This window comes from Myodes glareolus, chromosome 22 (genome assembly GCF_982192425.1).
Source record: "Myodes glareolus chromosome 22, mMyoGla1.1, whole genome shotgun sequence".
NCBI classification, from domain to species: domain Eukaryota; kingdom Metazoa; phylum Chordata; class Mammalia; order Rodentia; family Cricetidae; genus Myodes; species Myodes glareolus.
In genome coordinates, this window is record NC_142047.1 from 51,068,789 (window position 1) to 51,095,777 (window position 26,989).

The 26,989-nt window shown below is 47.2% G+C and overlaps 1 protein-coding gene and 1 pseudogene across 7 annotated transcripts in view; both read left to right on the top strand.

Annotated features, from left to right (window-relative positions):
- The first annotated feature begins 205 nt into the window (after window positions 1-205).
- Banp (BTG3 associated nuclear protein) overlaps window positions 206-26,989 on the top strand; it is a 77,899-nt gene continuing 51,115 nt past the window's right edge. For all 7 annotated transcript variants that reach the window (XM_087900509.1, XM_087900513.1, XM_087900511.1 and 4 more), the window contains exons 1-3: window positions 206-311; window positions 23,410-23,550; window positions 26,238-26,329. In XM_087900509.1, the coding sequence (XP_087756635.1) occupies window positions 23,481-23,550; window positions 26,238-26,329 (162 nt within the window). In that variant the 5' untranslated portion in view covers window positions 206-311; window positions 23,410-23,480. The remainder of the gene's footprint in view (window positions 312-23,409; window positions 23,551-26,237; window positions 26,330-26,989) is intronic.
- LOC148118544 (protein PALS2 pseudogene) lies at window positions 11,282-13,863 on the top strand (annotated as a pseudogene).

Sequence of the window (26,989 nt, forward strand, 5' to 3'; positions counted from 1 at the left end):
AAAAATCACGGGCGTGATAGGGGAATTAAGGGCCTTGGGAGTCAACTCTCGGAGCACGGGAGGACAACTGCGCATGTTCGCCGGAGTCCGTCGAGCAAAGCGCGCGCTAGAGGCGCCCCGGGCAGGCTCCGCCCCTTGTCCGCCTGGCTCCTCCCTCGAGCCCAGAGCCTAGGGAGCCTGCGCTGAGAGCGGGGCGCAGGGCGCGGGGAGGTGCTCGCCGCGCCTGCGCAGAGCGGCTGCTTCTCTCGCGAGGACGGACGCCATTATCGCATCTCCCCGACAAACACCACGAGAATTCCGCAGCCCACACGGTAATTGCAGCTCCCGCAGCCGGTCGCGCCTCCACTCCCCCTTCCCGCGGGGCGAGAGCGAGAGCGAGAGCGAGATCTCCGTCCGCCCCCGCCCCGCCCCGCCGCCAACCGTCGCCAACGGCCGCGGGCCGCACGCCTGGCCGGGTCGGGGACAGCGGGCCGCGGAATGTCCGTGCGCCGCTTCCGCGCCTCCACCCGCCCGGGCTGCGGGCTCCGGGCTGCGGGCTCCGGGCTGCGGGCTCCGGGCTGGGCGTGCGGGGCGCCGGGAGCGTTCGGCTCCAGAGCCTCGGCGCCGCCCAGACCCGCGCCCGGCGGCCCTGTCGCGGCCTCGGCGCGCGGACGCTCTCTCCCGCGCTCGGCTACCCCAGTCGGTCCGTGCAGAGCCGCGCGCAGTGTTCCCGGGCCCTGCGCACCGCCCTGCCGCCTCCAGCGGCCGCATCTCCCGGTAGCTCTTGGCTTTCTGCCCCGGGAGGGTGGCTTGGCCCTCGTTGGCGCATCCGCCTCTGCTCTGCACTCTGTTTACATCGGGGCTGATACCGGAGCTCTCTTCCCCACCTAGCGTCACGTCCCTGTCCCGCACAGCCGTGCCTTTTTCCTGTTGTTCGTAGTGGCCTTTGTGTTTCTGCTCCCGGTGACATTGTAACCTTTCGAAGATAGTGTTAAATCTTCGGCTTTCCTCCACCTCCGCTTTGTCCTTTTCTAATCTGGGTCAGTGAGTTTTAGGGCCCGTTCAGGTAGGTCCCGATGTCTTCCCTGCACGCCTGGTTAGCTCAGGACACAGTGTTTCAGTCCTGGCTTTCTTCAGTCCGTAGGGACTCTGCCAAGTTCTTCCTTTCTGGTAACTCTTTCCTCCCTGGACAATTTTAAGGTCGTCTTGGCATTTGTACACCTTTACAGTTCACAGGTGTGCTCAGTAGGTGTGTCCATGAGCCTGGGAAATTCTCTTGAGTCATTAGAGAATTTAATAATTTATTCCCACGGTTTTATTCTTCTAGGAATTCCTGTCATGTGTGACACACATTTTGGGTAGACGACTTGAATCTTTTCATCTTTCTTTCTAATTCCTTTTCTCGTTCCAGGAGAGAGCTTCAATTAATAACTTTAAGCCTTAATCGTTCTATTTTGCTTGGTGCAGTGGTGCAGGAGAAAAAAAAATCCATGCCATGCTCCCACGTCATCCTCTGGCTGGGCGGTGGTGGCGCACGCCTTTAATCCCAGCACTCTGGAGGCAGAGGCAGGCGAATCTCTGAGTTCAAGGACAGCCTGGTCTACAGAGTGAGTTCCAGGACAGCCAGAACTATACAGAGAAATCCTGTCTCAAAAAATCTTTTAAAAAAAGAAAAAGACCCACAATCAGTCAATCAGAATTGTAGTTTCTGAGTGTATTTGTCCTTTGTCCTGTAGTTTGTTTCCTGAGTGCAGTTTCCCTCAGGCTGAGTAGACTATACCAGGGCTCTCTTCAGTTCTCTTCTCTGGTTTCTTGTTTAGTGTCACTCTTTGGGGTGGGTGGTTGGTGGTAAATATCAGCTTCTTCCTTTGCACAGCAGGTCTTCCAATATTGGTAATTATTTCCTAAGCTTTAAGCCCTAAGGCAGGAGGAAACTGGCCAAGGTCCATAGACCTGTGGAGAGGGTTTTAAAAATGGTTTTCCCCTATAGTGACTTGACGAGCTTGTTGCCTTAAGACCTGGAGGACTTGCTGCAGACACCTTTTATCTAGGCTGTTTTGTCTGTCTTCAAGGGTTTCCCTTTGCTGGAAAGATGTTCTACTTGTCTCTGAGGTGACTTTGGAGACTGGTGAGGCCGAGAGCCCCACTTCTGTGTGCTCCAGGCCCACTGTTTCTTACCTAGATTAGACCCTCTGTCAGAAATTGAAGTCTTTTTTTCTGTGCTGTTTTCTTGTGGGTTTATTGTACTCTTTATGTTAAAATATTCCAGTGGGGTAAATAGAGATTATGCACAAGAATTCCAAAGCTGGTTGTCTCAGACCATTTCTCTCCTTCCTTCCTTTGGCCTTAATGATGGCTGTGTGCCAGAGCATGGTCTCTGTGACTGCCTCCAGTTGAGTGGATGGTTCTTTTGGCTCTGCTATATTGGCAGGGCACCAAGATGCAGGAGACTGGTCAGACGCTGAGCTTAGGCTTCTTTTGTCTTGTTCTGTAGCGAGCACTCAGGGTAGCCACTCCCCCCCCCCCCCCCCCCCCCCCCCGTGTCAATGTAAGCAGCTCAGCAAACCATGGTTCACTGACCCAGAAGTGCGCAGTGCAGTGTTTGCTGTACCCATAGTACAGGGATAGGAAGGCGATGCATTGGGCTGGCACACTTGCAAGTTGTGCTTAATGGAATAGGCTGCATCTGCCAGAGTCTGAGCAGAGTCTGCAGCAACCCACACGCTGATGAGCACTCTTTGGCCCACCTGCAGATTCAGTCTGCGATTAAGAATCTCAGTGAAACTGTAGGTGAGCTTTCTCTTCCCTTTCATTTCCTCTCCTGGTGTTGATATCTTATACAAGGAACTGTCCACAGAAAGCCAGAAATGTTTCTACCAGCAAGGTTACCTAGGTTATAGACCTTTCACAAGTTCTAGTATTCCACTGACATGGTTTGTTTGTTTGTTACAGGATCTAATTCAGAACCCCATACTTCATTTAGTTGCCATATCTCCTCTAATCTGATATTTCTATCATCCCTAAGTATCCTCCAGTGTTTCTAAGTCTTGACAGGAAAAAAAGTACTATCTCTGGAAAAAGTCCAGCAGGTACTGCACATCCAAAGCAAATGATTGAGGGTAATGTGGCCAGTAGAGACTGGTGTCAAATATCCCAAGAGATAAACCAAGGACACATCAGTTCTCTGCTAGAAATGCAATATATTTACAAGAAAATGTTAAATGCATATGGGGGGAGGAATGTTCACTAGAACTCTGACCAGTGCTTCTCCAGGTGAGGGACTTGGAATCTGCATGTGGTCATGGCATGTGTGTGCACACTGACACGCGGGATGAAAACCACAGCTTTGCTACGTGAGGTGGTTTGTAGGGAAATGAAGCTCCAGGCACAGATTACTACATGAGTTTGTAACAGGTTTTACTAATGCCACCAGTGCTATATAGCTTATACCCTGTATCCTCAGAATCGTCTATGCTATAGAAACCTTAAGGGTACAACTGAATTCCGTGATGCAAGACTGACTGTAAAAATCCTTCATAATTTAAAATTTATATCTAGGAAAAAAGAAAAAAAAACATTTCCCTTGGTATTAAAAAAAAAAAAAGATAGTTGGATACATTGAGGGCCCCAACAGGAATGTGTCAGGCTGAAGAATGTTACAGTTTCTCTTCAGACAATCGCTCCCAGAGATGTGGTCAGCAGCGGGACTCCTAACTGTCCTGCCCTGTTGATTGGCAAGGAGGAGAGTTTTAGGAAAGCAAGTGTGGGAGCTGAACCACGGCAGTTGCCTCCTTAGGCCATATCAGCTTATCATTTAGAGCTCATTTCATCCCAGGCAGAAGCTTGCACTGACATCTGGTGGCTATCTGCTTTGAAATATCGGTGGGAGGTGCTGCTCCCGTATCCTTATTTCTCAAGGGCAGATCTAGAAACTCCGACTGGCACTGTTCTGCATGGATGGAGTTAGTCTTAGATTAGGGCTGGGTTTGGAACTGACTGGAACCTGATGGAGGAGCTGGTGCCTCCAGAGCATGCAACCACCACCAAGGAGGATGGAACATTGCTGAAATACAGTGGATTTGATACCTATCTTGAATTAACTTCTGCAACTTTCATGTCAGCACAGTCAAGAACTGTCCGATTTGATTACATACATATTAGCTTATGGTGGAGCAGACATCGACTTACCCCAAAGGAACCTCACTGGGCTATAGGTCTCCAGGATGGGAACAGCCCTCTTCTGAGCTCAGCTTGTGCTTTGGCCAGAGCTAGAGATGGCTTGGTGTGATCATTGCTGCAGACCACCTTCTGTGAAGACATCGTATAACTCCACCTTCGTGGGCTCAGGATGGATCTCAGGCTCTGTGACCTGTTTTCCAGCTGAACGTTGCTACTGTTGGTCAGTATGAAGTCATGGTCATGTACCATGTTTCAGTGAATGACAAGATGATCTCACCCCTGACCTCAGGGTATCTAAGTTCTGCAAACACACCCAGTGATGTCTGTGAAACCAGCAAAGTCGGGCAGTAGCTCCTAGAGCCTGTCCTTGAGAATTCAGTGACATTACCTTTCCAGGTTTGAAATGGGTTTTAAAGATTTGTAGGATTCAGATTATTCACATTTTTGCAAAGTAAGGGTTTAATATTTACATATATTTACAATGTATTTCAGAATTTTGTAATTTAGATTTGTCTAAAATGCAAATCTGCCATGTAAAGAAGGAAGCAGGAAGAAAGGAGGAGATCAAGGATGGAAGCCTCTGCTGATGAGCTCACAGGCCGATGTCATAACCCATTCAGCTCCACCTGCTTCTGAGCTCCCCAGGTCCCCGGAATCATTGGGGACTGCTTTTCCTCGTGGAGATACGTCGTTTCTTCTCTTATTCCCATAGGGATCCCTCCAATAGGAAGTGGAGGAGGAACTGGAAAAGTCCTGCCTCTTCAGAGGTTCATTTCGTTAGAGGCGTGCCAATACCCAGCCTGCTAGATCTCAGGCTCTGAGTGGTCTGAAGTGTCATTAAATCTGGTGGAGCCCGAACTCAGAGCCTGGGATCCTTTTGTTTTGGGCATATAAGTAATTGTCTGTCTTTGAGGTCTGTCTTCACTGGTCGACTCCACCTTGCACATCAGAAGTTGGACATACGTGTTTCCCAGGAAACTATCTGTACTCCAGAGGCAGACAATGGTTGCCTTTGGCCTGGGGTTGTGATTTGTGAGGCCTGTGCCCTCCACTAATTGTTGATACAAGTTGAACACAGGCTAGGGTGGGAGTGGATTGGCAGTGGGGACATTTGGGTATAGGTGCCCTCTAATGTGCTATCCAGCATTACACTCAGGCCTTGGCTATGCTGCCTGTTGCAGTGGCTCTTCAGGTGTTTCTGGGTCCAGGCTCTTTCCTGCTGACTTGGGCAGCAAGTATAAGGAGGAAGCTATTGTCTCGCTGGCTCAGGCACCTCATGGGATTATAGTTTATTCCTGAAAGATGAATACATCAGTGATAGCCTTTCAGAATGTGGCTTATGATCTTCAGACCCAAGAGCCACCCTTTCCTATCACCAGATCCAGGGGCCACCCTTTCCTACCACTTAAAACCTGGAGGCCACTCCTTTCCATCACAGCCTTGGGGTTATAAAAGCCCACTGTCTTTTGAACAGGAATAGGTTTGGGATATTTGCTTTAAATAATCCCAGGAATGGGTTGTGTAGTTTCCACCTGTGTTTCAGGTGTCAGTTCTCAGAGAAGACAAGTTTACTTATGCCATGGTGTCCCTAAAGCCTTCTATACTTAACGTAACAATTTCTAAAAACATAGGCATTCTCCTCTCCAATCTCAGTGTAATTACCACACCAGGGCTTTTCATTTCTGCTGCTTAAACACTAGGTCTTACACTTGACTGATTATCCTAGTAATGTCTTTAATTGCAAAAAGATTCCTGATGTGGATGCTTTCCTGGGTCTTTACTACACCTTGTGTAATTCTACAGAGTATAAGCTCAGAAAAATACAACATCTATAACATTTATTGCTGACTTGGAATAGCCATTTCCTTTTGAGGTGTAGGAAGACTGAGGGGAGCCTGGTGGCAGAGGCCACGGGTGAAGTTAAGTGCAAATGCAGGGTGACTCTCATGAACTGAGAGCATGGCCTTTCCATGTCTTCTGTTACATTATTTGAAAGGTGAAGGAGCCTGGACTCGTATCCATATTCCTTTTAGGCTGGGTAGAGTGGTTCCTGGGAGTCCCTACAGCTCAGAGCTCAACTGTTCATTGGTTTATGCAGTCTTCATCCTGAAGATTATGATGAAGAAAAGAAAACGTTCTCAAAGGCAGAAAGATGAATGGATTTTTTTTTTTAAAGTTTTTCTTTAAAGAAAGTCTGCTGTATGTATCCCTCCTGGCCTGGAACTCAGTGTATAGACCATGTTGGCCTCAAACTTGCAACAGCTCTCTTGCTTTAGCCTCCTAGTGTTGGGATTAAAGGTGTGCACCATATACATGGCTCTAAGTAATTTATGCTTCAAATTTTAACTCTGTGTGTGTGTGTGCATGTGCATGTGTGGGTGGAGGTCAGAACAACTTTCAGGAGCCTGTTTTTTCCTTCCATTGTGTGGGTTTCAAGTATGGAACTCAGGCAGGTCAGGCTCTGTGGCAAGTACCTTTACCTGTTGAGCCATCTCGCTAGCCCTAAGTGATTCTTTTTCATTTTTCTTGTGAAGCAAACAGATTCTTGCTCCATAGTGGAAACTGATGACAAGCGTTCTAGTCATCTTCTGTTACTCATGGTCATTGGAGTCCCACATCCAGATACCTGGGAGCTTTTGGAGTTGGGAACCTGGGAGAGCCTTGTGGGTGAAATACCCTGGTGTACTTGCAGGATACCTTGCTCTATTGTAAAGCAGGGAGTGGGGCATATCCTGGTCCACCATCTTTGGCCATTACCACATGTTTGGAGTGATCAGTCAGTGGCATTTTATACACAGGTTCTGGCATGGACGTGGTCTGGTTTAATGAAGACACCACTATTGAGATGGATTCTCCGAGCTAGAGTGCCTTGTTTATTTGTTGTTGTTTTGCTTTTTTATTTTTGTTTTCTTGTTTTGTTTTTTGAGGCAGGGTTTCTCTGTGTAGTCCTTGCTGTCCTGGAACTCACGCTGTAGACCAGGTTGGCTTTGAACTCATAGAGATCCACCTGCCTCTGCCTCCCGAGTGCTGGGATTAAAGGTGTGAGTCATCCCCTGCTCAGCGAAGTGTCTTATTCTTACACATGTGCTGTGTATACATCTTGCTTGCTCATTTGAGCTTCTCAAATACGATGCTGTTATTATTTGGGCTCAAGGGGTTTGTTCTAACACTCTGACATTTCAATGGGAAATTCAATTGACAATAAATTGCTTTGAACTTTTTTTTTTTTTTTTTTAATAAAAGGTTGTTCTCACTTTATAGCTTTAACTGACCTGGAACTCACTATGTCGACTAGTCTCAAAATTCTAGAGTTCTACCTGCCTCTGCCTCAGGAGTGCTGGGAATAAAGGTGTGATCCACTATGTCTGGCCAGGTATATATGAGTTTTTGTTTTGGTCTAGCCTCACCTTAGTGGGCCAGCATTAGCACATTCAACAGAGGAGCACGACTACTGGGGTTTGGGTTGTACTAATGCCTGAGTGTTGGCTTATGTAGCGGACATGAACGTGCAGGTTGGGCCTCGTAGGCCACGGTTTGAAGTGTGTGGAAGTGGCTCCGCCCTTGATTAAGAAGGTGCAGACAATAGCCATCAAGTATAATCTCCTTGGTCTAGGCCACTGGTTCTGAAAGCCATGGTTCACGGTTACAGTATATACTATGATCTCTTCATCTCTAGTCCAGGTTGTTCATAATCTCTGGAAATGCAACCAATAACCTTGCACTAGGCCCCCTATTGGCGAACCCAGTGTGCAAACACCCCTGCCTGCTGCAGGTTACCTGCTGGAGAGCGGATGCCGGTAGTCTGGCACAGCCCTGCCGCTCTTGAATGTGCTGTATAGCAGAAGCAGCAGATAGTGTAGACAACGGGTACTGTGTGCTCCAGTGAAACCATATATGGGGACTGAAATTTGAATTTCATCTAATTTTTATATCCTAAAGAAGAGGCGATCTTTAATTTCCCCCCCCTTATTTTAAGACATAAGGTCAACTTTTGGCTCATGGGTTGCACAGAAACAGGTGGGAGCTAGACCTGCTCTGTGGGCCCTGGTTTGCTGCTGTGTGGCCTCTATGGAGTTTGTGAGTGAGGAACAGGCAGAGGTCATAGGTAGGCCAACTGGGAGGGCTGGAGCCCTTCAGAGCTGTGGAAGGCTAATGCTGGGGTGGATGATGCCTGTGAAGGGCTGGAGTAGGCATGGTGGGACAAAGTGCTCAGAAGCTGCTGACAGGTGCACTCCTCTCAGTCTGCCGTCAAGGTGTGCTGGGGAGGTGTGACTTGTGTTGGACCCAGGGTCCTTGGCAGTACGGTGACGTATGAGCAGAGAAGGGAGGCTGAGAGAAACCAGCAGGAGGAGGGTACCTTAGGATTGTTGAAGGGAGCAGGCCCAGAATGTCCTGGTCCCGCAGACTTCTTTCCCAAGGAGCTGTGGGGTGGTGGTCCCCTTGAGCAGTAGAAGCTGGGGAGAACTGGTTAATTCAGGAAAGCCTGGCTTGCAGCTCTGGAATAGACTCTCGGAGTCCTGCAGCCTGGGCAAGGTGAAGAGAGAGGCAGAGATAGAGGTTGACTCAATGCCTGTTCCTGCCAGCCCCAAGTACTGTGGTTATCAGGGTGGCCCACAGTCTCTGGGACAGCTGGAAGACCTTTCCTAGGGGCCTGTGAGGCCAAAAGAATGCTGAGAGGTTGTTTATGTTTTTCTGTATCAGCACTTGGACCGATGGTTCAGAACTGGTGGTGGTAAGATTGCTGGTGCTTGAGCACAGGTCAGACTTGTGGCACCACACCGTGTCCTATGCTCTCTGCAAGACAGTGAAGCATCAAATGCCTTATTTTTACCCAAGACTGTCCTTGATGGGCTGGAGACCTGGCTTAGTGATTAAGAACTCTTGCTTGCTGCTGTTCAGAGATCCCAGGTCAGTTCCTGTCACCCGTGTCAGGTGGCTAACAACTGTCTATAACTCCAGTTCCAGGAGATCTGATGCCTATGGCCTTTGAGGGCACCTGCACTCATGTGCATATACCCACACGCACACACGCGCGCACACACACAAACACACATATAATTAAAAGGAATAAAAATAAAGAGATGTTCTTAAAAAATTGTTCTAATGTCACAGTGAAGCCATTAGCTCTCACTTCATCAACACTCTGATGAACTGGACAGCGAGGGCATTTGTGTACTGAGATTGTTCCCAGGATAGCTCTCTGATGGAGGAGGGTTATCTGTCTATTGTGTTATTTTCATTGGTCAATAAAGAGACTGCCTTGGCCCCTTGATAGGACAGAAAATTAGGTAGGCGGAGTAAACAGAACAAAATGCTGGGAAGAGGGCTATGAGCCAGAAGCCATGGAGTCTGCCACCAGGTCAGACATGCTGAATCTTTCCCGGTAAGCCACACCTCATGGTGTGATACAGATTATTAGAAATGGGTTAATATCAAGATATGAGAGTTAGTTAGTAACTAACTCTCTAGAGATAATGGGCCAGGCAGTGCTTAAATGAATACAATTTGTATGTTGTTATTTCTGGGACTAAGCTAGCCGTGCGGGAGCCGGGTGAGGCGAAAAGCAGGCCTGCCCGCAGCTCCTTTCTACAGCTCTCTGTAGTAAAGGAAGCTATGAACTGAACTAGCTGCTTTCTCATGGACCACCACAAAAGAAAGCCTGACCAACATCGATCTTCCTACAAAATATACAAAGCCTGTCACTCCAAAGGAGTCTATTGTCAGTGATACAAATTGTCAAGTGGGATTGGAATTTTTAGGATGTAATTACTTCTATGAGCCCAACAGCTCCTTCAAAGAAGAGTCAGTACTAATGCTAACATACACATGCGTGTGCGAGGTTTATTTATTTATTTGAAGGTAGGGTTTCATGACATCCTAGTTTGGAAGACTCCTGCTCAGTCTCCTGAGTGCTGGGATTATGATCCTACTTGACCATGCCTGGCATAATGCTTTTAGTATCATGTATCATGAGTAGCACCTGTAGGTTATGTATACTTTAGTGAGCAGGACTTTCTGAGTGATAAATGGGAGCTTACATTTGCCTCAGAAATCTGCTTTCCAAGCAGAACAGATTAGTGGGCTTTGAAGAAGTCAGGTGCCAAGTTTCCGGTGGTGGCAGGCTCCGGCTGCAGTTAGATCAAGAACGAAAACAAGTGCTGAGTTTTAGGGTCACTGCAAAGGCGTGTATCCACAGCTGTGTACAAAAGCTCCTGCGTTTCTCTCTCATTCCCAGCTGCATCTCCCCATGAGGCTGGCTGAAGTTAGGGCTTCGTCCAGAGCCAGTCACTCTGCCAGGGTACGAGTAGAATCTGTAGACTGCAGCTGTAACCTGGAGGTTAGCAGGCCTGTAAAGGGCAAAGCAATGCCACTTCTTATTAAGTCTTTCTTATTTTGGGAATTGCAGTTCTTTTTCATTAAAAAGTATTTTGTATGTTAATATGCATAAAAAATACAATTTCAGCTGGGTGGTGGTGGTACAATTAATTCCAACACTTCCAACTGGAAGAGGCAGGCAGGCAGATCTCAGGGTTTGAACCTGGTCTGTAGAGCAAGTTCCAGGACAGCTGGGGCTAAACAGAGACTGTCTTGAAAAGAGGAAAAATAAGCCAGGCGGTGGTGGCACATGCCTGTAATCCCTGCACTCGGGAAGCAGATGCAGGCAGATCTCAGTTCGAGGCCAGCCTGGGTCTACAAGAGCTAGTTCCAGGACAAGTTCCAAAGCTACAGAGAAACCCTGAAAAATCAATCAATCAATCAATCAATCAATAAACAAACTTTCAGTAACTTATTTTTTTTAAAGAAATAACACAATATCCAAACATATTCTGATAGGATAGCAAATGTGGTATGCAGGAGATCCTAAGCCCAGAAGTCCCAATTGCTGCCTCCCAGCACACCAGCCATTTCAGTCTCCCACGGCAGCTGTACCTGGGACTGTTGTGTTTAGGACCTGAGTGGCCACATACTTAAGCTGAATCTCCATCTCCTAGATACTTCTCTCTCTCTCTCTCTTTCTCTCTCTCTCTCTCTCTCTCTCTCTCTCTCTCTCTCTCTCTCTCTCTCTTATTTATGTGTTTTGAGACAAGGTCTCATTTTGTAACTCTGACTCTCCTGTCCTGGAACTTGCCATGTAGGCCAGGCTGATCTCAAACTCACAGAGGTCCGCCTGCTTCTGCTGCCTAATTGTTATTGTATTGACTAAAGGCTGAGCCATCATATCTGCCCTGATACTTGGCTTTCTTAAGATAATCTTGAATGTAGAGGCGGGACAATGAGAACAGGAAAATTCTGGGAAGAGGAAAGATTCAGTCTACAGTCGTGACCCAGACACAGAGCAAGCAAGATGTGACTGCCTTGCTAAAAAAGGCTCATGAGGGGCTTGAAGATTCAAAATTAGAAGCTGTCAGTGGTAATAACTTCGAATTAGCAAATGAAATTCTTGAAGATATCAGTCCTCTGATAAGTGTGGATGAAAATGTGGCAGAACTGGTAGAAATACTCAGGGAACCTCATTTCCAGTCATTCCTGGAGGCCCTTGGTATTGTGGCATCAAAATGTTATGATTCGCCTCTCTCAAGCCTAGAAATGAATAATTCTCTCAATAATTAGTTATTGCCAGTAGGTGCCATCTCATTCTTGGTATTCACAAAAGAGCTGGCGAGCCATTGGGTGTAACATTTAGGGTTTAAAATAATGATCTAATAATTTCCCGAATCCTTCATGAAGGAATGATAGATTGACAAGGTCTGCTTCATGTGGGAGATATCATTAAGGAAGCCAGTGGAAATGAGGTTGGAAACAATCCAAAGGAATTACAAGAACTGCTGAAGAATATTAGTGAAAGTGTCACCCCAAAATTTTGTCAAGTTACAGAGAGAGTACTCCTCAACAGGTGTTTGTCAAGAGTCATTTCAATTATAATCCATTCAATGATAACCTGATACCCTGCAAAGAAGCAGGACTAAGTTTTCTAAAAGAGAAATTCTTCAGATTGTAAACAGAAAAGACCCAAATTGGTGGCAGGCTAGCCATGTGAAAGAGGGCAGAAGTGCTGGTCTGATCCCAAGCCAGATCCTGGAAGAGAAGAGAAAGGCATTTGTTCGCAGAGACTGGGACAATTCAGGACCCTTTTGTGGAACTATAAGCAACAACAACAAAAAAAGATGATGTACCTCACATCTAGGAATGAGGAGTTTGATCGTCATGAAATTCAGATGTATGAGGAAGTAACAAAAACGCCACCCTTCCAGCGAAAAACATTAGTGTTGATAGGAGCTCAAGGTGTGGGCAGAAGAAGCTTGAAAAATAGATTCATAGTGCTGAATCCTGCTAGATTTGGAACAATGGTGCCATTTACTTCACAGAAGCCAAGAGAAGATGAAAAGGATGGGCAGGCATATAAATTTGTGTTCCAATCAGTGATGGAAGTAGATATTAAAGCTGGAAAGTATTTGGAGCATGGGGAATATGAAGGAAACCTCTATGGAATGAAGGTTGACTCTATCCTTGAAGTTGTACAAACTGGACGTACTTGCATTTTATACGTCAACCCACAAGCATTGAAAGTGTTGAGGACATCTGAGTTCATGCCTTATATGGTATTTATTGCTGCTCCAGAGCTAGAGACCTTGTGTGCCACGCACAAGGTTGTGGTGGAAGCAGGAACCACCAGCAAGCTTTTGATGGGCTCTGATTTGAAGAAAACAGTGGATGAACGCGCACGAATTCAGAGAGCATACAGCCACTACTTTGATATGATCATCATAAATGACAATCTAGACAAAGTCTGAGAAACTACAAACTGCCATTGAGAAACTAAGAATGGAGCCCCAGCAGGTCCCTGATAGCTGGGTGTACTGATCATTCAATAAGGTTATCAGTTAAATAAAACTTAGGAAAAGTGAAAAGAAAAAAGGTAATCTTGAGCTGTTCCTGTGTGTCCAGAAGGCTGCCTGCACCGTGCCACATACGGCCTGTTGTCCACTGCCTGGGAGAAAAACCTTGGGGCAGAAAGGAGTAGTTGAAGTTGTTGCCCTACTCGTGTTCCAGCTTGGGGCAGGTCTGTGGGAGGTATAATGGACTTGTTTGGTGAGGTGTTTGTGTGTGGGGAAGTGTGAGAACATGACACATAGATCAAACAGTATCAACCTAAGAGAAATGGCCTGATGTCCAGGCCTATTGTTCCTTCCTAGTTGTACCTTGAAGCATTTTTTTTAGAGGTTCTGCCTCAAAAACAGTGTTGCTTATGCTTCCCCAAGGGTCAGGCAGGACCCCTGGAAGAAGTAGTTCTTTCCTTTCTGTTTTCCTCACAACTGACCATCACTTATAGTCTGATTGCCAGTGTCTAACTCAGTTTCATTCATTCTGTCTGTGGTGTGTGGGTGTGCATGTGAATGTCAGAGATAATACTGGGTATCTTCTGTCATCCTGTCTTATTTTCTGAGCCAGTGTTTGTCACTGAACCTGGAGTGTATTGTAGTGACATTTCATTTGTATTTTAATAAATAAAGATTGCCTGAAGATCAAAGAGTAAAGCAGCCCCACTGACCAGCCTCCAGACCAGGCAGTGGTGACACACACCTTTAATCCCAGTAGCCACACTAGTTTGCCATAGGAACCAGGTGGTGCTTGCCTTTAATCCCAGCACTAGAGAGGATTATAAAATGAGAGGAGACAGCTCTCCCACACAGTCTCATTCTGAGATTCCTGGAGGCAGGATCGCCATTTTGGACTGAGGTAGAGGTAAGAGCCAGTGACTGGCTGCTTTGCTTTTCTGACCTTCAGGCTGAACCCCAATATCTGTCTCTGGGATTTTATTAATCGTGCTACAGCTCATCACTTTGGTTAGACTGGCGGGCCAAGTAACCTGGAGATCTGCCTCTGCCTCCCTGGCCCTGCGGGCCTTTCTCTGGGTGCTGAGAACCTGAGCCCAGATCCTCGTGTGCACAGCAAGCGCTTTACCAGCTGAGCCGTCTTCTCAGCCCCCATCTCATTTTTTTTATATTCCATCTCAGATATGCTTTGGGGGAAGAAGCAAGCTGAACCTTTCCACGTACTGTAGTTACTAAGATACATCCTGTTGCTGACCTCCTGGCTTTTGGATTTTTATTTCTTTTGGTTAGCGCTCCTGTGTCTTGAAAGGATTGGGGTAATCTTTGATGCCTCAGGAGTTCCCATATTCCTGGAGACTAGGCTGCCTGAGTACCAGTTTGCTACTTCTTTAAGTGGACGGGCAGTGTCACCACTGTCCTGATTCTTATTTATGTTTAATTTAATTAATTTAGTTTTTGAGACAGTCACTCTGTAACCTGGGCAACTTGGAATTTGCTGTGTACGCTCACTAGTTTGGACTTGAACTCACAGTGATCCCCCTGCCTCCGCTTCCCAAGAGCTAGAATGGAAAGTGCATATCACTATGTCTGTCTGTCCAGATTTTTATGGCACTGTGAACTTGGCCTTCCAACTCTCATGGACTCTGAAGTCTCTAGAGCAAAGTGGTACATTGGGAACGCTGTGGGACTCAGGGCCCAGAATGCGTTCTTCTCTTTCCTGCAGTTGGTTCTGAGTGCCTTTTCCACACACTGTGTGCCGTCTACATCTGTTCTTCTCTTGTAATAAGGGCTGCTCCTGGTCTTACGGCTTTTTGCCAACAGTCAAGCATTAATTTTTTTTATTTTATTTTTTCTATAGTGAGACCAGGCAAGGTGTAGATGTTTTCCACAGCCCTTCCAGACACATCAAGAACATACTGGACTTTTCCCTGGTGGCATGTGCAGTAGGCTTGTTAGACTTGCTGCTGGACAGGCATCAGGTGACCGGTGTGTCATTCCAGTTCAGGGCTGTGTGTCTGTCTGACTGCTTTATCCTGCTTCCTGTGGAAATACCCCCACCAAGCCAGATGTGGCCTGAGAGCTCCTGGAGAGGCTTGATGTAAGAAACAGCTCTGAGAAGTCCGCCCTCGAGGCTGACGGGAAAGAAGCCATTGAACTTCCTGTGTGATGTGGTTCATGCCTTGACCGAGAAAATCCCGGCGGGGAAGTGCAGTGAGCCTTGGTTCAGTCCTTGTCTTTGTGCTGCTTTCATTGTTTCTTCATGTCATGAGCGCTGACACTCTGTGGTGTTTCTCCTTTGAACCTTTACCCCTAGAGTGAAGCTTTATAGCCTAAGTAGTGTTGTTTGTCCCCCTCACCCACCTGTGCTGGCGATCCAACCTGTGCCTCACCACTGAGCTTCCCCTGCAATCCTCTGTTTACTTTTGTATCTGAGACAGTCTTTCTAAAAATTAGTTACTAGCCAGGCGGCGGTGGCACACGCCTTTAATTTCAGCACTCTGGAGGCAGAGCAGGTGGATCTCTGTGAGTTTGAGGCCAGCCTGATCTACAAGAGTTAGTTCTAGGACAGGCTCCAGAGCTACAGAGAAACCCTGTCTTCAAAACAAAAACAAAACAATAAAATTAGTTGTTTAATTTTTTTGTTTTTATTTTTATATTATTATTATTTATTATTATTTTGAGACAGGGTTTCTCTCTAGCTCTGGCTGTTCTGCAACTCACTATATATACCAGACTGGCTTTGAACTTGAAGGTCCACTTGCCTCTACTTCTCAAGTGCTAGTATTAAAGATGTGTACCATCACTGCCCAGTGAGACAGGCTTGTAGTCCAGTGGACTTTGAACTTACTCTTTCATCTCAAATTCCTCAAAATAGCTTTTAAAAATTTCTGTATCAATACTTTTAGTTTTCTCTTATGGAGGCTGCACATACATGAAAATTTAAAAATATGTTTGTAGTTAAATATTGAGTCACCATACTTCATTGCTGGCTGTGACAGTCAGTTTGTCACTCATATATAGCTAAGTAGTTGGGTTTTTGTAGTTGACCGTAGTTCAGTCCTGTGGAGAACAGAACATAGGCACAAAGGCTTTGAAGTTCATATTTTTAAGTGTGTGTGTTTGAGATACAACCTCACAATGTGGCCCTGGCCTGACTGAAACGTGTCCTGTAGACCAAGGTGGACTGGAATTCATAGAAAGATCTGCCTACTTCTGCCTCCCAAGTGCTGGGATTACAGTTGTGTGCCACCATGTCTGACTTTAGTTTTTTGTTTTTTTGTTTTTTAATTTATTTATTTATTATATATACAATATTCGGCCTGCATGTATCCCTGTGGGCCATAAGGGGGCACCAGATCTCATTACAAATGGTTGTGAGCCACCATGTGGTTGCTGGGAACTGAACTCAGGACCTCTGGAAGAGCAGCCAGTGCTCTTATCCTCTGAGCCATCTCACCAGCCCCTGGCTTTAGTTTTTATTGAAATGTGATAATGCTAATTTTTGTGGTGCTGACACGATCATATGTAGTAATGAAGCACATGACATTTCTACACAGTGTACTATCTGCACTGGCCAGCTCAGGGTAGATGGGGTTCTCTTTACTAGTGGGTTCTCAGTGGCAGTGTTGACGTCATATGGCATCTGTGTCTGGCATGCGCACTGTGCCTTCCATTGGGCCCATCTCAGCCATATATACTGGATGCCAGCATTGACCAGGCTTTGTGCAGGCTGTTCATATGCTCCACTGGGGCTCAGCTTTCAGCAGGGTATGGGGGGCAGATGCTGCAAAGCAGGTATTTGTAAGCCCGAGGAAAGTGCTTATCACAAGGCAGGGCGGGGGACTGAAAAGGTGGGTGCACGTGTCCTTCAGGTATGGTTGGTGTCACTGAGGAGCCTGTGAGAATGTGGGAAAGGGGTAAGGGGCCACTGGCTCAAAGGGCCTAGACTGGGTTGTTGTTCCTTATAAGCTGGGGGAGGAGGCGGGGTAACTGAATAGGTCCAGTGAATGAGCAGGAAGAACTCCCAACAGAAATATGCTGGTGGACAGCCATCTGCTGAGGGAACAGAAGCCTTTGCAATATGTTAATGAGCCAAGGAAATCTCGTCTGTCTGATGTAGCCCTTGAACTGCCGTTAAGAGCTCTGGAGCAGAAGGTGGAGAACCCCGGGGAACTGCACAAGTCCAGGTGTTAGGTGATGAAAAGCTGGAGCCAGAGTCTGTAGAAGGCATGGAAGAACCACCCAGGCATGAGGCTTTCCCCAAGCTGCTGGGTACCACTGGCCACTGGTGACAGTTGAGATGGTGGGAAGGACTGTGATCGGTACCTGGAGCTCATGTCCAAGGAGACGTGCTGGCCTTTAGTGAGGTTAGGGCTGGGGGAGTGCTGCAGTGCCAGCTAGGCATGCACATCTGGCCAAGTAGCAGGCCTGCAGGGCAGGGCCCATTGAGCAGAGAGGGTGCTTCCCTGGACATCCTGACAGGGAGCTGATACGGAGCAGACTGGGATGGAAGAACAGTGGCCCAGGGGAATAGTCCTGAAGGAAGCCCAGGGAGGGTGCTGTGTGGCATGTGGAGAGCCCTGTGGGAGAGAGATAAGCCTTGGAGCTGGATCAGCCTGGTAGGAAGGAGAAGTGTGAAACTCAGAGGAGAGGGGCTCAGAAGCAGTGCCAGGAGGGAGAAGAGTGACTTCACCGAGTGCCCTAGGGCATTGGGTACCCTGGAGGGAGCCCTGGAAGTGGAAGAAGTGTGACTTGTAATCCAGGAGCTCTGAGGGTGCAGGGAGGAGGGCTGAGGAGTCAGGGTGAGGGGTTGGGGGCAAGGTGGGGGTAAGGTTGTGGACTGAGTGAGATGGATTAAAGAAGACCTTACTAGATTATTAGATCAGTGGCTTGGGTCTCTGGGTTCAAGACCCAGCATTGGGGAAGAAATGTTCTGCTGCAAACCCTGTACTGCTGCACACCTCTCGTAGGCACAGCAGGACATACACATGCAGTTCTGTGGAAGGGACAGCTGTCCTCTTACCCGCTGACCTCTCTACTGCTGCTCCTTTCTGTGGTGCATTGGGGGGCATGATTAAATCGTTGTTCCATGTTAACACATGGCTGGGCCACCCCTCATCTTCCTGTACCCCCGCTGAGTGCCTTTGGGTTATGCCTTTGGTGGACTGCCTTTTTCCGCGTGCGCCCTGGGAGCTCCAGTACTCTAGCTGGTAATTGCATTCCGAGTCTTTATTGAACATTAGTCTTAGTCCAGCTGTTTTATTACATTAGGACTGGATTCTCCCCAGGCCTTCTGAGAAACGGCAAAGTTAATTTGCCAAAATGGTAACTGCACGTACTGCTCTCTGTTCCAGTTTTCTTGGGCTTCTTGCCCTAGTTTTTTCTATTGAAACCTTCATTGCTAGCAGAATTTTAAATGTTTTTATCCTGGCAACAGAAGCATTTGGGTAAACAGCTAGGGGAGCAGTGGCGTCCTCATTTGGAGGAGGTCAGGGTTCGGGATTTTATGGCCACTTCAGAGTATTTTCTTAAACCACGTGCAGAGTTTTTCAAAAGCAGGAAGATGCTGGAGTTGGGCATTGGAAATCCACTTCCATTGGCTCCTTAGGAGAGGCAGGCGCTGCTCATGGAATCTGTGGTAGAGCCCGTCTGTGAGTAGACTGCAGGGCCAGAGTAGGCAGCTTTAGACCAGACGGTTATCTTTCTCATAAGGCTGTCCATAGCAGGTGGCCTAGGAACAGGGCAGATCCACATACGTGAGGAACTGGCTCTTTCCTTTGCTCTTCATGGGTTTCCATGTTTGGGCCTGGAGAAGGCCAAAGCTGTAGACCAGTTCTCTCTTGAGGGTTTGTTCCCAGAGGTTTCTGTACCTGTATCTCTTTGGGTAGGCTTCTAGGACTGTCCATTCTTTTGACATTGTGACAGACATTGTCATCTATGAAGTTCATGCACAAAAACCACACAATCAAGTAAACCTCCCCCAAACAAAACTTTGCTGTGTTAAGCAAATTAATGATTTTGTGTGGGGCAGCATTTATTGCTCTTCTGGGGGTGGACGCGGCTTGTGGGCCATGGGTTGGAGAGGCCTTGTAGCTGCACTTGATGTAGGTGACGCTGGAAAGGTGAGTCTGTCTGGTGACTATCTGCCTGGAGATACTCAGGCAGGGATTCTGGTGATTCTAGTATCTGCACAGCCTTGAGAATTGCAGATTCTCCTGTCTACATTTTCCTGGAAAAGGGTCTGTAGTGCATTTCCAGCTCTTTGGATTTGCTAGACCCTGGACTGTTTTCAGTCTAGTGCTGAATTTGTCTGGGCGGCTTTAGGAAGGTGAAGATCGCTGCCTCTGCCCAGAGCTGATGCTTCTCCATTAGGAAGCGAGAAGACAGGATTTGTGGATGGCGTGAGGGACGTTATCTGTTATTTCTCAGCTCTGTGTTTCCAGTTCCTCCTCAGAGCCTTGGGAAGGTGTGTGCACCGAGGCCTAGCTCTGTCTTTTCTCATCTGGGGAGCTGCACCTGTACTCAGACTGAGGATGAAGACAGCAGAACAGACCAGAGTTGGGATGGCAGACGGCGCTGTCCTGGTGTCACCCTGACCCTGTCACTGTGTACATCTGCTGGAAGGAAGAGGAGGAGTAGTGTAATAGTGCGCTCCCTTCCACCCACGTGTCTCAGGCCATCGAGCCCCTAGAGTCTGCGTGTCCTGTGCGTTTCTAGTCCGTCTCCTTTCCTTCCCCTCTCCTGCTCTTTCTGCTCCCAGAGCAGTGCTCGGAGCCACTCCTTGCACAGTGCATAGTACCCCACTGCTCAGCTGTTCTGCTGCTGCTAAAACGCCAGCTTGGGCTTCCATTATGGTTCTTTTTTGAGTGAATCTTCACACAATATGTGTAAATGCTGGAAGGAGGTTCCTCCAAGGCCCTGCAAGCTGTTTGGGGCTCAGTGCCTTGTCAGCTTTGTGTGTTTCCAGTTACCCAGCAGGTGGAGCACCTGTCCATGTTTTGGCTTTTTCTTGTGCCTGATTGATTCCTTATACTCAGTTTCATAGGTTTCCTGGCCTTTCCCATTACTGTGAAAGAAAGAATTGGCCTATGTTTAACAAGTAATTTTTTTCCTAGTTTCAGTTTTCCTTTAAAGAACCCTTTTGATTAAATAAAATGCAAACAAAATTGAGTGTTAGGATGTGGTGATGCGTGCTTATGTCTGTGTCTCTCACGTCTCGCCGCTGCATGACCAGACTGTGTCTTAGCTGTTGGCTTGTATTGCCCTTTCCTTAATTTTGTCTACTTTTTTTTTAATTTTTTGGTTTTTAGACAAAGGGACTGTGTCTTTTCCTTTTAGATTTATTTATTTATTATGTATACAGTGTTCTTCCTGCATGTGCACCTGCATACCAGAAGAGGGCACCAGATCTCATTACAGATGGTTGTGATTTCTGGGAATTGAACTCAGGTCCTCTGGAAGAGCAGCTCTTAACCTCTGAGCTATCTTTTCAGTCACCCCCCCCCCCCTTTTGTTTTTTGAGACAGGGTTTCTCTGTGAAATAGTCCTGGCACTCACTGTGTAGACCAGGCTGGCCTCAAACTTGCAGAGATCTGCCTCTCAAATGCTGAGTGTAAATGTGTGTACTACCACTGCCTGACCAGTTTTGTCAGCTTTTAAAGTCTGCTTGAATTGTCTGCAGAAATTTCCCATTACTGTGGTGATGAGATGTGTCATCTGTGGTAGAGTATAACACTTTTTTTGGGGGGGGTATCATCTATTTCATTTCTTGCAAGGTGAGACTTGGCACCCTCTTTCCCAGAGTACTGGTGAAGAAAACAGCTCATGCATTTCAAGGGTCTCTTCACCCCACTGCAGCTGTTACACTTGGTGACTGTCAGCTTTTTTGTGTTTGTTCAGAGTAGCTCCTTCAAGTAGGTCCGTGTGCCCTAGCAGTGTTTGTGGGGTCCTCACTAGCAGTTTGATGACGGCCTCCTTCAGATGGGAGCCCCGTGGTTTTCACAGTGTCTTACATGTGGTCTGGCAAGTCCAAGCCCACCTTGTGTGTTTCTTGCCTGAAATCTGTAATTACCCCTTTCTTCAAGGAGTCAGGTTTCCTCCTGTTGACCTTCAGCGCCACAGTCAGGCTCCAGGAACACACACTGCTGCAGGGCTCACTGCCACCTCTGCCCTTGCACTGGACAGGGCACAGTGTGCCACCATATACCGACATCCACGATTGCCCTTCCTGCTCAGATTAACCTAGACATAAACAGGATCACTCTCAGGCCCCTGTGTCAGCTTCTCCACTCTCAGAAGTGTTCAGCACTGTTGGAGTTTTGTGACTAGTTAGCCATAGAGGCCAGGCAGTGGTAGCACACACCTTTAATCCCAGCACCGAGGAAACCGGAAACCGAGGAAGAAGGATCTGTGAGTTCAAGGACACCCTGGGCAAAGTGAGATTGATCCAGTCTAAAAGAGAAACAGAGCCAAGTGGTGCTGGCTCACACCTTTAATCCCAGCACTAGGGAGATGGAGATGGGAAGTGATATGACTGCTCGGAAAGAGGAATATAAGGCGGGAGGAGACAGGAGCTCAGCATCCAGTCTGAGGACTTGTAGAGACAGGGTACCCCATTCGATCTGAGGATTTCATAGAGGTGAGAATTAGTGACTGGTTGCTCTTTTCTGATCTTTTAGCTTTCACCCATAATATCTGACTCCAGGTTTTTATTATTAAGACCAATTAGAATTTGTGTTACAGACTGTCTTTTCTACTGATTTTGGTTTTCTGAAGTTTTTTTTGGGGGGGGGGGGCAGATTCTTTGTCCGTTTGTCCATCCATCCATCCGTCCGTCCGTCCATCCATCCATTTATTTATAGTTTTTTTGAGACAGGGTTTCTCTGTGTGGCCCTAACTGTCCTAGAATTAGCTCTATAGACCAGGCTGACCTCAAACTCAGAGATCTGCCTGCCTTTTCTTCCTAATGTTGGGCTTAAAGGTGTGTGCAACCACCACCTGGCTTTTCAGAGTCTTTACAATGAGTTTGTGTATGGGGGTGCTGTTCCTAGACAGTGTATGTGGATCAGAGTCTGCTGCCTTTAGACTTTATAGTGATTTTTGTTTAGATATAAAATTCTTGGCTCACATTTCTTTCTGATAGTATCATCTTATTGTATTGTATATGTATGAGTGTTTTGTCTGTCTGTATGCCTGTCTGTAATGTGCATGCAGTACCACGAGAGGCCGGAAGTGGGCATCAGATCCCCTAGAATTGAAGTGAAGGATGGTTGTGAGTTGCTCTATGGGTATTGGAGCTGTACCTGGACTTCTCTGGAAGAGCAGTACCTTTAACTGCTCAGCTATCTCTCCAGTCCCTCCCGTAGTAGCTTAAATATTTTGATCCATTTTCCTTTTCCTGGTTTGATTGAATTCTCTTTGTGTTGTAAACCACCTAGTCTTTTGCTTGGATGTATAAGGGAAAATTCTTTTCCCTCAAGGTATCTGACACACCCTTTCAGTTAGCGATATCAGCAACCCATAGCCCCACTTGCACTTTCAGGAGCCCCCTCTCCTTCTTTCTGTCCTGGCTTTGGAACCCAGGACCTTGTGCTTGTTACTTCTTACCTGCACCCCAGCCCTAGGAGGCTCTTGGGTACCAGTTCTGAGATCCCACTCCATTGCCCTGACTCGCTCCTTTTGTGTCCCAGTGCACTCGTTGGGCCTTCCTCACCTGTCTTCTGTAGTGCGGGTTTGAACATTCCCTTTAATCTTTTCTACTCTCTTGGTGTTCCTAGTTGTTTTCCCGTTGCTTTTGTTATGACTCTACCTTGTATTTGTTTGCTTTTGAGTTCTGCCTATCTTGGTCTCTCTAGCTATTTATTTGCAACAGTTTATTTAGATCTAGGTTGATGGACCTGGCCTCACTTTCATGTTGGAGTCTAAGATCTCTGGCTTAATCAAAACATCACAGCAGTTGGAAAAAAGTCACAGATGGATCTGCTAGGGGAGGTTTTTGGGGGCAGGGTATCTGGAGGGCCGTGCAGCTGGTTGGTTCTCTGGGCTGTGATAATCACTGAGGAAGCTGAGGCATGATGGGTCACAGGTAGTGATTGACAGAGTGCTCCTGTAGGCAGCTAGGGCCCTTGGAGATGCTAGACTTGATGTGAGGGCTCCAAACTTGCTTAGGACGGGAGGCCTGAGGAGGGAGTGGGGATGCGAGGCTTTCAGCTGGGGCTAGCCCATCCCATTTCTTTCTATTTTTTTTTTAATGGAGAAAAGCAGCTAGTTATTTATGTTTCTGAACATTTCTGCGTGCTCAGAAAACAAGTAGAGCCCTGTAGTGAAGCATCTGCAGACTTCTAAGACTCCTTGTCCACACAGGGCTAGTGATCTATTCTGCACTGTAACCGTTAATCTTACCTTGTGGTTCTTGCAGGTGACAGAAAGCCCAAACCCTGGGACCTCTGGATTCTCGCTTATTGGTGTGCCCCTCTTCTTGCGTTCTGGATGATGTCAGAACAGGACCTGGCGGATGTGGTTCAGATTGCTGTGGAAGACCTGAGTCCTGACCACCCAGGTAGAGCTGTGAGACAGTAGATAAACTGCTGCTCTCGTGTCGTCTCAGGATCAAAAGCCTCTCTGCTGGACCTTGTTCCCTCAGTAAAGCAGACTCACAGTGGTGCCGGCTTTGTGTAAAAACTCAGTGGATATCAGCAGTGCTGCGTGAGTGAGTGTGTGTGGGTACATGCGTGCGCGCACACACACAGCACCTTCTTACTTTTCTAGCTGGCCCTCAGGTTTGTTTCCAGCAGTACAGCTACTCATGCCCAGCATTAGTACCGTCATGTACTTGGTACCTGTTGTATGATCCTTCTGATGCTGCTGCCATGTGTGGGACTGTGTGTAGCTCGCTGCTGCAGTGGGCCCTGCAGACTTACACTGGAGGTCTGGTAACCATGGTTCTTCAGTGACTGTGGCCTTCTCCTCACAGGCTTGCGCTAGTTTATTGATCGCCCAGATGCTGTGTGATGTGTTTAGCGCTGCTTCTCTTCTCTGTGGACTCTGCTAGGGAAGATCTTGCACATGCATCTGGGCAAATATTTTGCAGGGCCAGTTCCCAGAGTAGAGCATGTATCATTTTGGTAAGACACTATTTTCCAGAAAAGTCCTGGTACCTGACTGCTTGAAAACAGACGCCCTGACTTCTGCTGAGACTAGCCATTTTCTTATGATTATAAATGCATAGCCACTTGGAAACCTTAGCCAAGCGTCTATTTTAAGGAGACTCTACAGAAGTGATAATCCAAATTTAAGACTTCTGGGGAGCATCATCTGTGAGAAACCTTTGCCTGTGTAACATGAGAGCCGGCTTGTTGGGGTTTCTGTCCCGCCCAGTACCCCAACAAGCCAGCAAGTCCCAAGGAAAATCACACGGAGTCTACATTAGGTTATAAACTGATTGGCCCTTAGCTCTGGTTACTTATTAGCTCTTATAACTTATGTTACCCCATTATCCTTATCTACGTTAGCCATATGGCTTGGTACCTTTTTCAGCGTGACAGCTTACATGCTGCCTCTTCGGTGGTCTGCGCAGGAGTGGCAGAGGGAGCTTCTGCTTCCAGAATACTCCCAGTCTCTTTGCTCCACCCCTACTTCCTGTCTGGCTTTCCCATCTATACTGCCTGCCTGGCCAATCAGCATTTTATTAAAATATGATTGACAGAATACAGACAATTCTCCCACACCATGCCTGTACTGTTTTAGAATAGTAGACTTGTTGCTCATGTACACATGTGATATATGCACGTGTATGCACATACTCTCTCTCTCTCTCTCTCTCTCTCTCTTTCTCTCTCTCTCTCTCACACACACACACACACACACACACACACATATTAATTTCTGCAAAAAGGAGTTGAGGTTATTGCCCTTGGGATGCGTGTGTTGCTAAGAGAGGAGGTAAGGCTCACACAGATCTGTAGATGGCAGATTGTCCTCTCCAAGGTGAGTGAGCACACAGAGGCTGGAGAAGTGCACATGCAGTCAGTGTCACCTGTTGTAGGCAAGGGGATGGGAGAAAACTGAACTAGTGAATGAAAACATTCATGGCATAAAGTCAGTAACAAATACTGACTATGGAATTCCACAATTGTAAGTTAGTAGATCTATGAAGGTGACTTGTGTCAGGCCTTCAGTGGCTCAACAGTTGAGAGTACTCCCTCTCTTCCAGAGTACATGAGTTCTTTTCTTATGTTAGACAGCTTGACCACCTGTAACTTCAACTCCAATGAATCTGATACCCTTTTCTGGCTTTTGAGGGTACCCCACACATGTGGCATACATTCACATAGATGTATGTACATAAATAAAAAGAAATCTTGAAATGATTGCTAGCTGGGTGGTGGTGGGTCACACCTTTAATCCCAGCATTTGGGAGGCAGAGGCAGGCAGAGCTCTAGGAGTTCGAGGCCAGCCTGGTCTACAGAGGACAGCCAGAGATACACAGAGAAACCCTGTATTAAAAAGCAAAAATAAATAAATAAACAAGTGTGTGTGTGTGTGTGTGTGTGTGTGTGTGTGTATTGAGAGAGAGAGAGAGAGAGAGAGAGAGAGAGAGAGAGAGGATTGCTTCTGTGTAGAGAAAAGGCCTAGATGGCTGAGGTCAACAGAAGTGCAGTTTGCAGAGAGAAGGTCACGGAGGTGCTGCTGCTCTTTGACTCTGGCACTCTTTGACCTTGTTTTGTACTTAGTTTTAGATGAGATTAGGAAGTTGGGATGGTACTACAGAGCCTGGAATTGGGGTTACCTTACTCATCTGAAAGCAGGTCTGGAAAATCAGCAGGAGCTGCTGGTGGGCGGCCCTTGAGCGGCTGCAGCTTCCACATAACTCAGCATGTTTGCTGTGCTAGTTTGGGGGCATATATGACTCGCAGAGAGAGTTGTGACTGTCAGCACATATGTGCATCTCAGCCCCATGTTGGGAGTGGGCCCAGGACCAAAGACTAGGTGAGGAAGCTTTTGACCACAGACACACTGAATAAATGTCATGAATGGAGTTTAGTGTGGTTTTTACCTACTAGACTCTAGCGAGCATTGGCTGGGTGCTCTGATGTTGTTGTGGGGTGAGGGAGGGCCTTTTTCTGCCTGGCTGAGAATTTTAACAAAGTGATTAAGGTGCTAACCCTGTGCTTGGCTGTAGCTGTAAAGAGCTCTGAGGATCTTGCTGTGTTCACCCCAGTTGCTGTCTCTGTGGTTGCTTTTCAGTTGTTTTGGAGAATCATGTCGTGACAGATGATGATGAACCTGCCTTGAAGCGCCAGCGACTAGAGATCAATTGCCAGGATCCCTCTATAAAGGTACCATGTGGTCCTGTGTCCAGTGTCAAGTTTCCTTCCTTCCTTCCTTCCTTCCTTCCTTCCTTCCTTCCTTCCTTCCTTCCTTCCTTCCTTCCTTCCTTTTTGTTTCTGTTGTTTTGATACAGGATTTCTCTGTGTAACTAATTGACCTGGAACTTGCTTTGTAGACCAGGCTGGCTTTGAAACACAGAGATCCGCCTGCCTCTCTGTAGCTTTGGAGTCTGTCCTGGAATTCACTCTGTAGACCAGACGGGCCTCGAACTCACAGAGATCCGCCTGCCTCTGCCTCCCAAGTGCTGGGATTAAAGGCGTGCGCCACCACCGCCCAGCCTGTGTTGATTTTCTACCATCAATTTAGGCTTAGAACAGCAGAAGTGACCCTCTTACAGCCCTGGAGTGGCAGGGCCATACCTTCTAGAATCCCAGGGGAGGCTCTTCCTGCCTCTTCTGTGCTGTGACCTCCAGGTAGCCCAGTCTTGTCACTAAAGTCTATGTCTGAGGCCCACCCTCACCTTGGCCTGGATGATCTTATTTATTGAAATGTTGCTATGAAGACCCTCTTCCCAGGTGATGCCACAGTAAGTGGCACAGAGATGCCCCTGAAATGCTACATAAAGCACAGGCCAGTACTGGGCGGTAGTGGCGCACGCCTTCAATCTC